The sequence below is a fragment of the Miniopterus schreibersii genome (genome assembly GCF_964146895.1).
Source record: "Miniopterus schreibersii genome assembly, chromosome: 2".
Taxonomy (NCBI): Eukaryota; Metazoa; Chordata; class Mammalia; order Chiroptera; family Miniopteridae; genus Miniopterus; species Miniopterus schreibersii.
In genome coordinates, this window is record NC_138102.1 from 159,007,353 (window position 1) to 159,020,151 (window position 12,799).

The window sequence follows — 12,799 nt, forward strand, 5'->3', positions numbered from 1 at the left end:
AATGCACTGGAGCAGGGACTTTGTTCTGTTCACCTACATGTGTATTAAAAGGTAGTGGTTGTTATTAATGTCCCCTTCCTGACTCGCTGACTCACAGCTCTGAGCAGGCCTAATATTGAAGAATTGAGCATGCAGGCTGGATGGAGGTCTTCTTCATGAACGGTTCTGATGGATGGCCTTCAAAAATGGGGTGACCTAATTTAAAGGAGAGTGCGGCTTTTTGCACATAAATTGTTATGTAGCTCAAAAAAGACATGCTCTCTGAACTCACTGGAACAGATGAACACAAAGAGTTATACTGTCATTCCCATTTCATGATAACTCCAAAAAAAGTGAGTTTATAACATGCTGTTTTGATTACTAGTTTATGTAACAGTTTTATTAAGCTGATTCCAAAGCAATATGCTCCAATATGTGGTTTATATGAGGACACTAATAAAGCAGCATACCAAGCAAATAGACCAACCTTTATTTGGGGCTGCTAACATGAATCGTTTCCATTGCCATTTTGAAGACTATCCAAATTCTTACATTCATTATGGCTCAGGAAATCCAAGAGTTCAAAATTCAAAGGCAAGGTCATGATAGGCAAGGACTTCACCCTTTATCTCAAGAGTACTTTCAAGGACTTTACCGATTTGTATTTGCTAATCAGACAATTGGGTAAAGCATCAACCTAACACTTTCTCCAGTTGTTTGAAGGCCCCTGACAAATGTGGTTTCTTTGGAGACTAAGACTGGTAGAAACTTCTTTATCCACAAATAAAATGCTCATAGGGTCTAAAAGGAACCTAACAATTATTTACGTACAAGTGAACATATATTCATGAATTGCTTTCCAATTGCATAAATTTTATGGTATGCAACATAAACAGATTCTATCAGGATTCCTAAATAGTCAAGAAAATCCTAAGATTTTAAAAGTTAGCTCTGTGGGTCATTGGGGGGGAAAAAGGGATATCTGTAATATTTTAAACAAAAATAAAATTTAAAAATATATAAATATATATATAAAAATAAAATAAAAGTTAGCTCTGTACTAAATATATATTACTGGTCTCTACTAGAAATAGTGTACAAATAAGTCTTCACTTCTAAAAGAACAGTAAGGAGAATTATAGAACAGTTAAGAAAATGCACATATTTTAGTGGATGACAGCAAAATAATAGTTAAATAAGCCAATAAAATAAGCCTGAGGTAGTATATGGGTTCCTGAGAGATGAATTGATTTTCTCCCCAAATTTTTCAGAGGAAAATTTAAATGTTCACTATTGGACCATAATATGAAAAGACGAAGGGCCAAAGGGGGAGGAGCTAGAGATCAATCAATAATTAATATTTTTGCATAGCTACTGTTTGTCCAAAAGGCCTTTGGGGGTTACAGATATGTTTCCATTAAGCTCAAGATCAAGTTATAAAGAGAAACATAGCCAGCAAATGCCCAACAAGTTTGTGTTGCTGACCTGGAGTGGTGTAGGGGCTTGGCTGAGGAAGGAAGGAGAGCATAGCTTAAAGGGAGGAAAACTTCAGTAAAGGGAGAAGGGAGGTGATGAGGCAGGGCATCTTTGCAGACAGGTAAGGCCACACGTAGGCTTCAAAGAGATCCCCAAACTTCAGATTACCTGTGTGGACTGTGAGAAATGGTTGCAAAATCATGAATGGGAGAGAAATGAGAGTCAGAGTAAATGCAAGAAAGAGAGACACGTCTTAGGAGCAGCATTGCTTCTTTCTTTTTGACAAGTATTTATTGAGGACCTAGCTCTCAGAGCTAGGAACAATTCCAGATACTGGGTGTGTAGTGATAACAACGAACAACTTGTGCTCATGCAGTTTCCACCCAGTGCAGAAAAACTAGATGAAGGAAAAAGACATAAAGGGTTGGTTTCGAAAAATCTTAGGAAAGGAATTGAAAAAGAAAAGAAAAAGGAAACCTGTAATACTTTTATAGCACACATTCATACCTTTTTCTGTATGGCTATTTGTTTTTAGTCATTCTACTGTCAATTTTTACTTATTAATGTCTTAAAATTTGACTTTTATTATGTATATATTAGTGCTCCTATTTTGAATTGATCGGCTTAAATTACTGACTAATAAAAAGTATGGTATAAATTGTCACTTTAAAATGAGTCATTTGAAAACAACTTAAAAGGGCATACTTAGAGGGATATATCTCATTAGGAAAAAATATTGAGTCCTCAGTATGCATTATAGCAAAAGATCAGCATTTTTCTAGAATTCAGCAATGGATTTATTTGTTGCAAATCTCATAATTCTCCTTCAGCAGTTTACCTCTACTCATTTCAATTTTCCTGTTATTTTTGTCGCCCCAATAAATATTCACAGTCACCTTTGACTTTTCCCTCTCCCAATATTGACTCTGTATAACATTCTTTTTGTATATATTGGATATTGCTCACTGACAGTATACAAATATTATCAGAACGCAATATATAAATATATACTTGTATGTATATATACATATATATGCACATATATGTGTGTACATATATTTATATACAGACCTCATTCCTTCTTTAATTAATACAGTAGTTTCCAGCGTCCCCTTCTGCCTGCCAATCACAGAATTTTGGAGCCTGGAGGGAGGGGCTCTGTTAGGAACACCATCATAGCCTCTGCTTCCTAATCAGTCCTGAAGCAGGCACTTGCTGTGTTTTCTCTAATCAAAATCTTTCTATGTCGTACCACTGCCTCCTGAAGACTGCCCAGCCTTCTTTATTGAGTATTTGAAGTTGTGTGCATTTTTTTTCAAGGTCCCAACATGTTTTTCAGCCTTATCTTTCCATTCATCAACTCAAAAGGATTCTTTGGACACCTCTGTAATTTGAGCTTCTCTAGAGGTTTGTGATACAAAGATAAGCAAGTCACAGCCCTGCTCTTTAGCAGCCGTTAGTTTCATGGGTTGTGTGTGTAGAGGTGAAGAGACAAATACATGAATAATCCATTCTGTGTCGAGAGTGGGGGTGATAGAAACTGCCAAGGGAGGACTGGACTCAAAAATCCTGCTATCTTGCTACCTTGCTTCATCAATGCTGATTAAATTAGTTTGTAATTAAAACATGGACTCTTATCAATACTCCCTAAATTTTTCCATGATGTTCTCTCTCTTTGGAATGTCTTTTCTCTGCTTTTCTATATACCCCAAATATATCTGGTCCTTCAAAAACTAGATCAGATGCCAAATAATCCACGAAGCATTTCTTAGTCTCTTTAGTCTCAGTATCTCTCATTTAAATTTTCATGCATTTCTAATCATCCCTGCTTGTATAGTTTATTATTAAAATCTTGCGTCTCTTTACTATAACTGTCTTCCTCCTAAGAACAGAAACTATGATATATATAAACCTAAAAAAAAACCTTCACAAAACAGATGTTCAATGAATGTTAACCAAGCTAAAATAATAGGGCATAAATACTACCAAACTCAATTGTAAAATAGGAGGGAATTAATTATACAAATTGATCACCACACATCATTTACTGTAAAACTTAACGGCCGACAGTAGAGAGGAGAGTTAACACTATCAGACTAGGATCCCTAGGCTTGAAGGGGTTAAACAGATCTATCCACAAGGGGGAAAAAATGTTCTTTGTTTGCCTTCATTAAAGACTAATTTTAGGTCTTTTGATAACTAGATGAACACATTGTTTATGCTCCATATACTTTCTGCCCTGGGTCTTGGAAAATACATTAAATTTCCAAGAATTAAAGTTTCCATTAAGACAAGTGCCAAACCAGGAGGCCCGACCTGAGGAGGAAGCCATTTGCCTTTGCTGGCTCCCTTTCCAAGAGCTATAGAAAGATATTTACTGTATCACCTTTCTCCTGCACTGCTCTGTTTAATCATTCAGACCGTCTCTGCAACATGGGGAAGCTGCGGCATTTCAGAAAGCCACCAAGTACTGAGGAATGAATGACCTTTTGAGTTCTCAAGTGTTGACAGCGGTCCCTTTTGGGGGTAAAATTTCTCATTGGAAGACACTGAGTGTTTTTTGTTTTTTTCCTGTTCTGCTGGGGGTGTGTGTGTGTGTGTGTGTGTGTGTGTGTGTGATTTCCTGAGAGCTACATGGTTTGGCCGGGAAGAAACCGTTTGCTATGACGGTTTTCAGAACATTTTCCACCTGTATCATCCTTACTAGACTGAAGTGTCGTGTGTGCATAAATGTGTGTGCACACAGCTTGAGAGCCTCAAAAGACTATTTTCCTTATCTCTGTATCTGGTTTTATTCAATCTTAAGTAGTCCGGTTATTTACCAAGGTTACAAAAAAATAAAATAAATTCTCTTTACGTCAGTGAACTTAGACTCATAAAGTTCTCTCCCCTGAGCAGGGAGCCTTTTAAAGACCAGCGTGTCAAGCTTGCGCGGCAGGGGTCACGGCTACTGGAAAATGAGCTTGTCTACGGGTCCCGCCCTCCCACCTCTGCCCCTCCCTCCGGCCTGCTCCCTACCTACGGGAGATGCGCCTTTCCACCCCCCAACCCCCCACCCGAACTCCGTACCCCCCACCCCCCCACCCCCACCCCACCCCTACTCCCACCCCACCCCCACCTCCACCCCCACCCCGACCGCCCCACCACTTCTCCAGCCCCCGCTCGGCAACCTCCGCGGCCTCAGAGGTCTGGCGCGCGTCAAAGCCCGAGCTGGGAGGCTGATTTGTGGAGCATCACCCCCGAGCTCCGCTCCCCGCGGTCCCTCCTCCGCCCACTGCCGAGGCCGAGGGAGTAGAGCTGAGCAGGGGGAGGGGAAGAGCTACACCCATCCCCCTCCTCCAGCCCTCTCCGCGTTCAGATTCAATTGCACCTTTTATTATTTTAACTTTTCTTCCTAGGACGAGCGGCCCGGGATCCGTCCGCCCGGCAGTCGGCACCCCTGCTCCCGCGCCCTGGGATGGGCGCGCGGGGCACCAGCCCACGGTCCGCGGGCGAGCGCGGGGAGGTGCGGCGGCCGCACCCGCTGTCCGGAGTCTGTAAGTTTCTACGCTCCGCCTGGGGAGCGGACCGGGAGGCTGGCTGCGTCCCCGCAAAAGATTGAAAATGCAAAACACCGCTGAGGTTTGCAGTGTTGCAGGGACTTTTCGGGGCACGCTCTTTTAACTCTATCTGCAGCCCGCGGGCTATTTTCCGGGTTTTCCCTGCAGCTTGTATGTTCGCTTCCTTCGTTGCAAAGAAGTTTCCATTTTATAACAGGAGCTCCAATGGAGAGTAATTTTAAATGCAACTCATACTTCTTTCAAAGGTAAAATACTTGTTCATAATTTTCACGTTACATGGCACATCGTTTACTATTTTGTCAAATTACACCAAACGTTATTTATACTGCGCAAGAGGCCACGGCCTTTTCTTTGCCTACTTCTAAAAATAACGGAGGAAGAATTTCCCCTCTCAACTTTTCATATTGCCCTATCATGTAAATACTTCAGTAAATGGATCGCGATACCCAGCTGGCCTTACTTTTTGTTCCAGACGCCGCCACGTGCTTGCCTGCTTGCGCTCACCTCGGGGAATGCTCCTGAGCCTGCTGTTTACAGAAAGCCTCCTAGTTCCCCTTAACTCAGGCTGTACCCATATATGTTCAAAATGATCAGAACTCTTGAAACAGTTCGGGTTCAACCCAAATCATTTCTCTGGAATCCCAGAACTGAAGCACACACTAAATTCGTGTTTAGATGGATAAAATCCTACCTTTAAGCTTTGCATGTCACCTCGAATGGATAGACAGAGCCCTAAATGCGAGGACTGAAGAGGGGAGGAAATGAGGGGAAAGCTTTTAATCACCGTTTCCCTTGCGCAGGAGGACGGGTCTCTAGAGGAGAGGCAGGCCGGAGACAGGTGGGCAGGCGGCCTGTGGTGACGGGACGATGTTGGCCAGAAAGAGCATCATCCCGGAGGAGTATGTGCTGGCGCGCATCGCGGCCGAGAACCTGCGCAAGCCGCGCGTCCGCGACCGCCTGGCCAAAGCCCGCTTCATCGCCAAGAGCGGGGCCTGCAACCTGGCGCACAAGAACATCCGCGAGCAGGGCCGCTTCCTCCAGGACATCTTCACCACCTTGGTAGACCTGAAGTGGCGCCACACGCTGGTCATCTTTACCATGTCGTTCCTCTGCAGCTGGCTGCTCTTCGCCATCATGTGGTGGCTGGTGGCCTTTGCCCACGGGGACATCTATGCTTACATGGAGAAGAGTGGAATGGAGAAAAGTGGCTTGGACTCCGCTGTGTGTGTGACGAATGTCAGGTAAGAGTCAGCGGGATGAAGCAGGGGTCGAAAACAGGATGGGGAAAAAGTATGAAACGGCTCTCTTATCACTCCAATTGATGAAAGTGAAATAAAGGGTTTGCAGAAACAAAAAAGCAAAAAAGCTGATCTAACATAGTGAAAAAATATTTTTTTAATGCAGTTTTATGGGTGAGGCACCTCTGAAAATGTGAAGCTTCAATCCCCTGAGCTAGCCTTGAAAGCCCTATACCAGTTAGTAAAAACTGGTTGTGGCTCAAAGTGCCTTACTAAAATAAATAAAGAAAGAAAAAGTGCACATTTAGTTTTCAGGATGAAAAAGCTGTTGTCCATATTTCCAGTGTTCACAAGTAGATATTTTTGATCAGCAAAAAATATTGTGCAGATGCTAGTAATATAGTTCCATGACTTCTCTTGTCCATGGCATTTGCGGAAATAATGAGAAAAATGGGGAAACACTGGTGGGAGGTGTCCTAGATTTAAAATTCATAAAATGAAATAAATAAACAGAAGCCCCTCTTTAATAAGAACATTTTCAATAGCTCATTGCTTGCATTGGATTCCAAAATTAAAAATTATGCTAAGATTCAGAACTACAAAAAATTAATTTTAATGGAAATTAGTCCAGATTTTTCATGGGAGAGATTATGTAGAAGTGACTTCGTGTTGTGGTTTTCTTCAAAAGTTTTAATAAGATAGGAATAAGACACTTTTTAGATTGCCTAACTTTTGCTTTTTTCTCTTATATGGTATTTCAAAGATAAGTACAGTGAACTTAATTTCAGTAATTCTTCTCTTATATTTTCACATGGCCTAAGAACATTCCGTTGGGGTGATTTGTCTTTTAATTCTTTTTGTTGGAAGATAGAAAGAGATCATTTATATCAATTTCAAAAATATCCACTCAGAAGCAAAACACTAGTAATAATACTAGAAACTTTCCCAGGACATTTTATGAATGATATTTCAAATTCCTATAATGCCTCAAGCAGAGCAACCTGAACAAGCACCATGCTGCTGGGATACTGTGAAGAGTGAGACCTTTACTGACCCTGAAATCTTATGAAACTAGCATACCACTGCAAGAAGCAGAAACCTAGACTGTGAACTTGTCCATCCTTCCATTTCTTAAGTGTCAGCAATGCCAGCATGCCAAGGGGGGATTTGTGTGCAGACATCACATGCCACAGATTCCAGCTAGGATTTTGAGGAAAGAAAGCTACCTGGAATTGATCCATTGCTTTTACCATCAAGTATGCATTTTCTTGTCTTAAACTTGTCACAAACTTGTCTCAAAGAAAATAAAGGTGAAAAATTTAGGAGATGATCAGTACATCAGATATAAAGGACACAATGAAAATAATTGTGTGTAACAGGTATTTGTTGGTTAAATATCATTATTTATATTTCTCTTTAAGAAATTTATTGGCACTTAAGTTGGTGAATCATTTTCATTTTAAGATACATTTTTAATAAATATGCAGTAGACATAAAAAATGAAAATGAAAATGATAAACCTTGAAAACAGATGACAGATTTTATTTATAAGACAAATACATTGGCTTTTTCCATAAAAAAATAAAAAATAAAAAAATAACTCATTAAGTAATTGGGGGAGATCATCAAAAATAATATCCTTTCAATGATTTTTTTTTAAGAAGAACTTTATAGCACACACTGATTGTTAAAAGCTGCTTTGCTGCTAGTCCCCATTTTCAACAAGATGTGTTCTGGACCATGGCTAGTCCCCTAATGCATTCCTACTGGCGTGAACGTTAAGTTCAGCCTGAGAAACGGTGTGAAAATTACAGTGAGACAAAGTTGGTTTTATCAGCATAACAATGTTAGCATTTTAAATTGCCCCTTTCATCTAAAAAATTATTTGACATCTTTAAGGTTAAAACCTTACAAGTTTTATTTTAATGTTATGATGCTATTTATACTTTAATCTCAACATACAGTTTAATCATAACAAACCATACATAATAAAAAATTGTTACCCAAAATATAGAAACAGAAAATTTTTTATTCTGTCCCAAAGGGGGTTTAAAAGACAACTAATAACATTTATAATTCTTTGCATCTCCTTTCTTTCATAAGTCCATTGTATCACCATATCATCATAATTGGAAACAACTTACTGTGATGCATACTCACCAGTATGTCCAAATAACATTTTACCACTCCCGTTTTAGAATGGCTCACTTCCCTTTCATGTGGGGTAAGTCTCTAATGTGACTCAGAAAATTAATCAACATATTTCCTCTATTATTCAGCCTAACCTCCTCTGTAGTCAAACAAACAAGCAGCTAAACCCTTTCATATCTTGAGATTGTTCAGCATGACAGGTGTCCATACAGAGGCTGGGTCTTGAGCCACATAATGTTTAGAATTAAATTATTTCATAAAATAAACAGTATACATAATTAGCCCCTAAATAGCCTCTCAAGCTATTAACCAAAGCTAAATAACCAAACATTTAAAGATAGTCAGCATTAGGCTGCTCCCCGAAGTGGGTATATACTATTAGAAGTCAATGTTGTGTCCATGCCTCTCCACTGGGTCTACTCTTAGCTGTTGCCATCTTTTCAGATCATAGGACATTTTGCATGCAGTTAGTGCAAAAAGCAACTATTGTGGTTTTCCATGAATCTTTTTAGCAACAAAAATGTTGAAAAGGGCAATTTGCGTATTCCACTTAAAAGCTAATCAAAAGAATCTCTGTATGCTTGCTTCCTCCTCAAGGTGTCCCACCAAAATGCAGTGTGTATACTCAGTGTTAAGATGTTTAAACATTTTGCTCGCTCTGTGTGTGTGTCAGTGGCAGATAGATAATACTTTGACAAGTGGCTTATCTTCTCTAAAACTGGAGAAGTTTGAAACTGCAGTTGAGGGAAACACAGGACTAATGTCATTTCTATTAAGAAGCCGCAGCAGCAGTGGATATGTAGTTCAGTGAATAAATTCATGATAATAATAATGAAATGAGGTGCTTCTCAAGCAGGGGAAGAAATCAGATCACCTGAGAGCTTTTCAAAAGTCTTACCCAGGTCCACCCTGAATCTACCAAATCAGTGTTTAATTCACAGAGAAATGGAAAAAAAATACACAATTTGCAAAAGCTTCCCAAGAAAATCCTGACGCTTGTTGGCCCTTTCCCTTTGCCCCTTTCAGAACACTAGGCCAGAATTGAGAGGATTCGTGTTCTTATTAATTATATGATCTTGATACAATCATTTATTCCTCTCTGCTTTGAATTCTTTCTTTAATAGCATCAGCATTCTCTAGATCACTTACAGAACAAAATAAGACAATCAGTAAGAAAACATTTTTCTTTCCAAATGGAAAAACATTCTTTTTTATTAAAAATACTAGTTTTTAAAATAGTAGGTTTTGTACCACTTTTTGGCCCTGTGCTTTCAGTGTATGAGGTGCACACTGAGTGTTAGCTAACGAATATAGTTAAAGGTTGTGAATGATAAACACACTGATCACGCAGTACTTTCTTTATGACTGAAGTCACTTAAACACAGACCATGCAATAAATAAGAAACGTCCACCTGGTAGAAATTTTCACAAAGTGAACTATGCCTTTGTGAAGGTAAATTATTTCACAAAGTAAAATATGCCTAAAAACATAAATAGGTATATTTATTATTTTAAAGCTTTCACACAAGTATGCCCACTGTTACTTGACCTAGGAAACATTAATGGTATTGTATCCTAGACGTCGGGAGGTAGATACGTGCAGAAAAGAGAGAGAGAACACAAGGGCTTGTGTTTAGAATTAGGCACTTGACAAGTCAGTTGGCTTGTCTTCCCAGAGGCATGTAATAAATAGCCTTTGGAAGAAGAAAATGGCAAATGCAGTTTGGGCATTTCATCACAGAAAAATAATGTTTTTGACATTGGGAAAAAAATTTAGCTTGGTCTGTTATTTCATTATTCCAAATTGGATCGGATGGCATCGCTTTCTGATGTTCTTCCTTCCAGGTCTTTTGCCTCCGCTTTTCTCTTCTCCATCGAGGTGCAAGTGACCATTGGCTTCGGGGGGAGGATGATGACGGAGGAATGCCCCCTGGCCATCACGGTGTTGATTCTTCAGAACATCGTGGGCTTGATCATCAACGCGGTGATGCTGGGCTGCATCTTCATGAAAACGGCGCAGGCGCACCGCAGGGCCGAGACGCTCATCTTCAGCCGCCACGCGGTCATCGCCGTGCGCAACGGCCGGCTGTGCTTCATGTTCCGCGTGGGCGACCTGAGGAAGAGCATGATCATCAGCGCCTCCGTGCGCATCCAGGTGGTCAAGAAAACCACCACCCCCGAAGGCGAGGTGGTGCCCATTCACCAGCTGGACATCCCCGTCGACAACCCCATCGAGAGCAACAACATTTTCCTCGTGGCGCCTTTGATCATCTGCCACGTGATCGACAAGCGCAGCCCCTTGTACGACATCTCAGCGGCCGACCTGGCCACGCAGGACCTGGAGGTCATAGTGATTCTGGAGGGCGTGGTGGAGACCACGGGCATCACCACGCAGGCGAGGACCTCCTACGTGGCCGAGGAGATCCAGTGGGGCCACCGCTTCGTGTCCATCGTCACCGAGGAGGAGGGAGTGTACTCCGTGGACTACTCCAAATTCGGCAACACTGTTAAAGTCGCCGCGCCCAGGTGCAGCGCCCGCGAGCTGGACGAGAAGCCGTCCATCCTCATCCAGACCCTGCAGAAGAGCGAGCTGTCCCACCAGAACTCCCTGAGGAAGCGCAACTCCATGCGCAGGAACAACTCCATGCGCAGGAACAACTCCATCCGCAGGAACAACTCGTCCCTCATGGTGCCCAAGGTGCAGTTCATGACGCCGGAGGGAAACCAGAATGCGCCCGAATCCTGACAGCAAGACGGCCCCCAGGAGGAGTTTTCATCAAGTGCTGACGCTTTAGGCTGGGCACTACCACACTGTACCCGAGCTGGAACACAGTAATTTGTCCTTCTATATCTTTTCTTTTTTTTTTAATATATCTTTATTGATTTCCGAGAGAGGAAAGGAGAGGGGGAGAGAGACAGATAGAAACATCAGTGATGAGAGAGTCATTGGGGATCCAGCCCGCAACCTGGGCTTGTGCCCTGACCGGGAATCGAACCCGGATCGCCTGGATCCTAGGTGGATGCTCAACCGCTGAGCGACGCCCGGCCGGGCTCCTTCTACATCTTAACGCACTAAATCATATTCATATTCAAGCAACAGCACTTTCTTTATCAATAGAACAGTAACACACAAGGTGGAGGATTCGTGGCTCACACTTGTTTCATACACGTAGGATTTGCGGTGACATGCTTAAGTTATGCATAGAAAATAGTGCGCCCTCATTTCTCTCCATTTGAAGCACAATTATATTAATAGTAATGGACCTTGAATACCAAAGGCGGCCAAGGAATGCTTTTGTTTGAAATGCTCAGTGGGTGAAACCAGGGATCTCTCTGTTGCTATTGTTCACTCTGGAAATACAAATAGAATAGGAGGGGAGAAACAAAATCTTTTTGTGTATCAACCAATATGTTGCCTGTTCCTTTTCTATGATATTGCACCTGGTAACAAGCACGAGGCAAAAACTGCTTAGCCCTCTCTGCTTCTAAGCAGCTTCTGGAAACTCACTGGGCCCTCCCCAGCGCCCCAGGGCCCTTCTGGCCCTCCTCAGGGCCGCTGGTGGGCAGAACTGGGCAAGGAGCTTAGGGGAAAAGCTAAGAGCGCTCCTGTCTCGTCTCGGGCCTGGGTTCCCAGCGAGGACAGTCGTTTCCTTCACCTTCTCACTTCTTCTTCAGGGCCCCCACAGAGAAATGCTGTATTGAATATTTTATTAAAATATCTTCTTTGTATTCATTGGGGCTGTGTTATTCTTTTTTCACAAAATTATCCCTGGTTAAATATCAAGGGGAAAACAATTTTAGAGGCATGTGAAAGAGATCATACAGTGATAACACCTCTGAGTCCCCTCCTCCCCCCTCAGGTTCCCTCCCTCAGAGATTGTTGTCCTAAGAAAATGACACTTTTTGTTCCATTTTTTATTTCATTTCATTCCAAGTTTTAAAATGTTCTCTAGGCTTTTCTATCTGAGCCTGATGTGTCATGGAATCCTGTAACTTTTTTCTTTTTACCCTCCCACCTCCCATCTTAAAACTACAGCTCCCTCCTGGAAATATCTGAATTCGGTCCCGGCACATATAGATTTAGCTTTATCTCAATTGCTAAAGTGAGATTTTTCTATCAAAGCTGTATTTAATCATCCTTAGCTCCTGCATCTTCAAGGGAGGGGTAAGGGCACAGAGACAAGTGCCAAGCTAATAAATTACGAGTTTGTTCTTTCTTAATTCTTATATTCCATATGAGTCAATATCAGAAAGCTGAGCTCTTGAGTAGCTTTTTATACAGATTTTTTATTTTGTATTTATCTCTATGAACAGCGAAATAGGAGGGTTATCAAATATATATTCAAATCCTGTCTTAAACAAAAGCCTTGTAAGTATAACCTGAAGAATGGAAAT

The 12,799-nt window shown here is 41.5% G+C and overlaps 1 protein-coding gene across 2 annotated transcripts; it reads left to right on the forward strand.

Moving 5' to 3' along the window:
• The first annotated feature begins 4,648 nt into the window (after positions 1-4,648).
• KCNJ8 (potassium inwardly rectifying channel subfamily J member 8) lies at positions 4,649-12,136 on the forward strand. Of its 2 annotated transcripts, none has more exons than XM_081128886.1 (3): positions 4,649-4,991; positions 5,816-6,256; positions 10,250-12,136. In XM_081128886.1, exons 2-3 carry the CDS (start codon positions 5,883-5,885, stop codon positions 11,148-11,150), a joined length of 1,275 nt encoding a protein of 424 aa, XP_080985012.1. In that variant the 5' UTR covers positions 4,649-4,991; positions 5,816-5,882; the 3' UTR covers positions 11,151-12,136. The 2 variants fall into 2 exon arrangements, with proteins under 2 accessions (XP_080985012.1, XP_080985013.1); XM_081128887.1 differs by lacking the exon at positions 4,649-4,991 and adding an exon at positions 5,035-5,260.
• Positions 12,137-12,799: the final 663 nt, after the last annotated feature.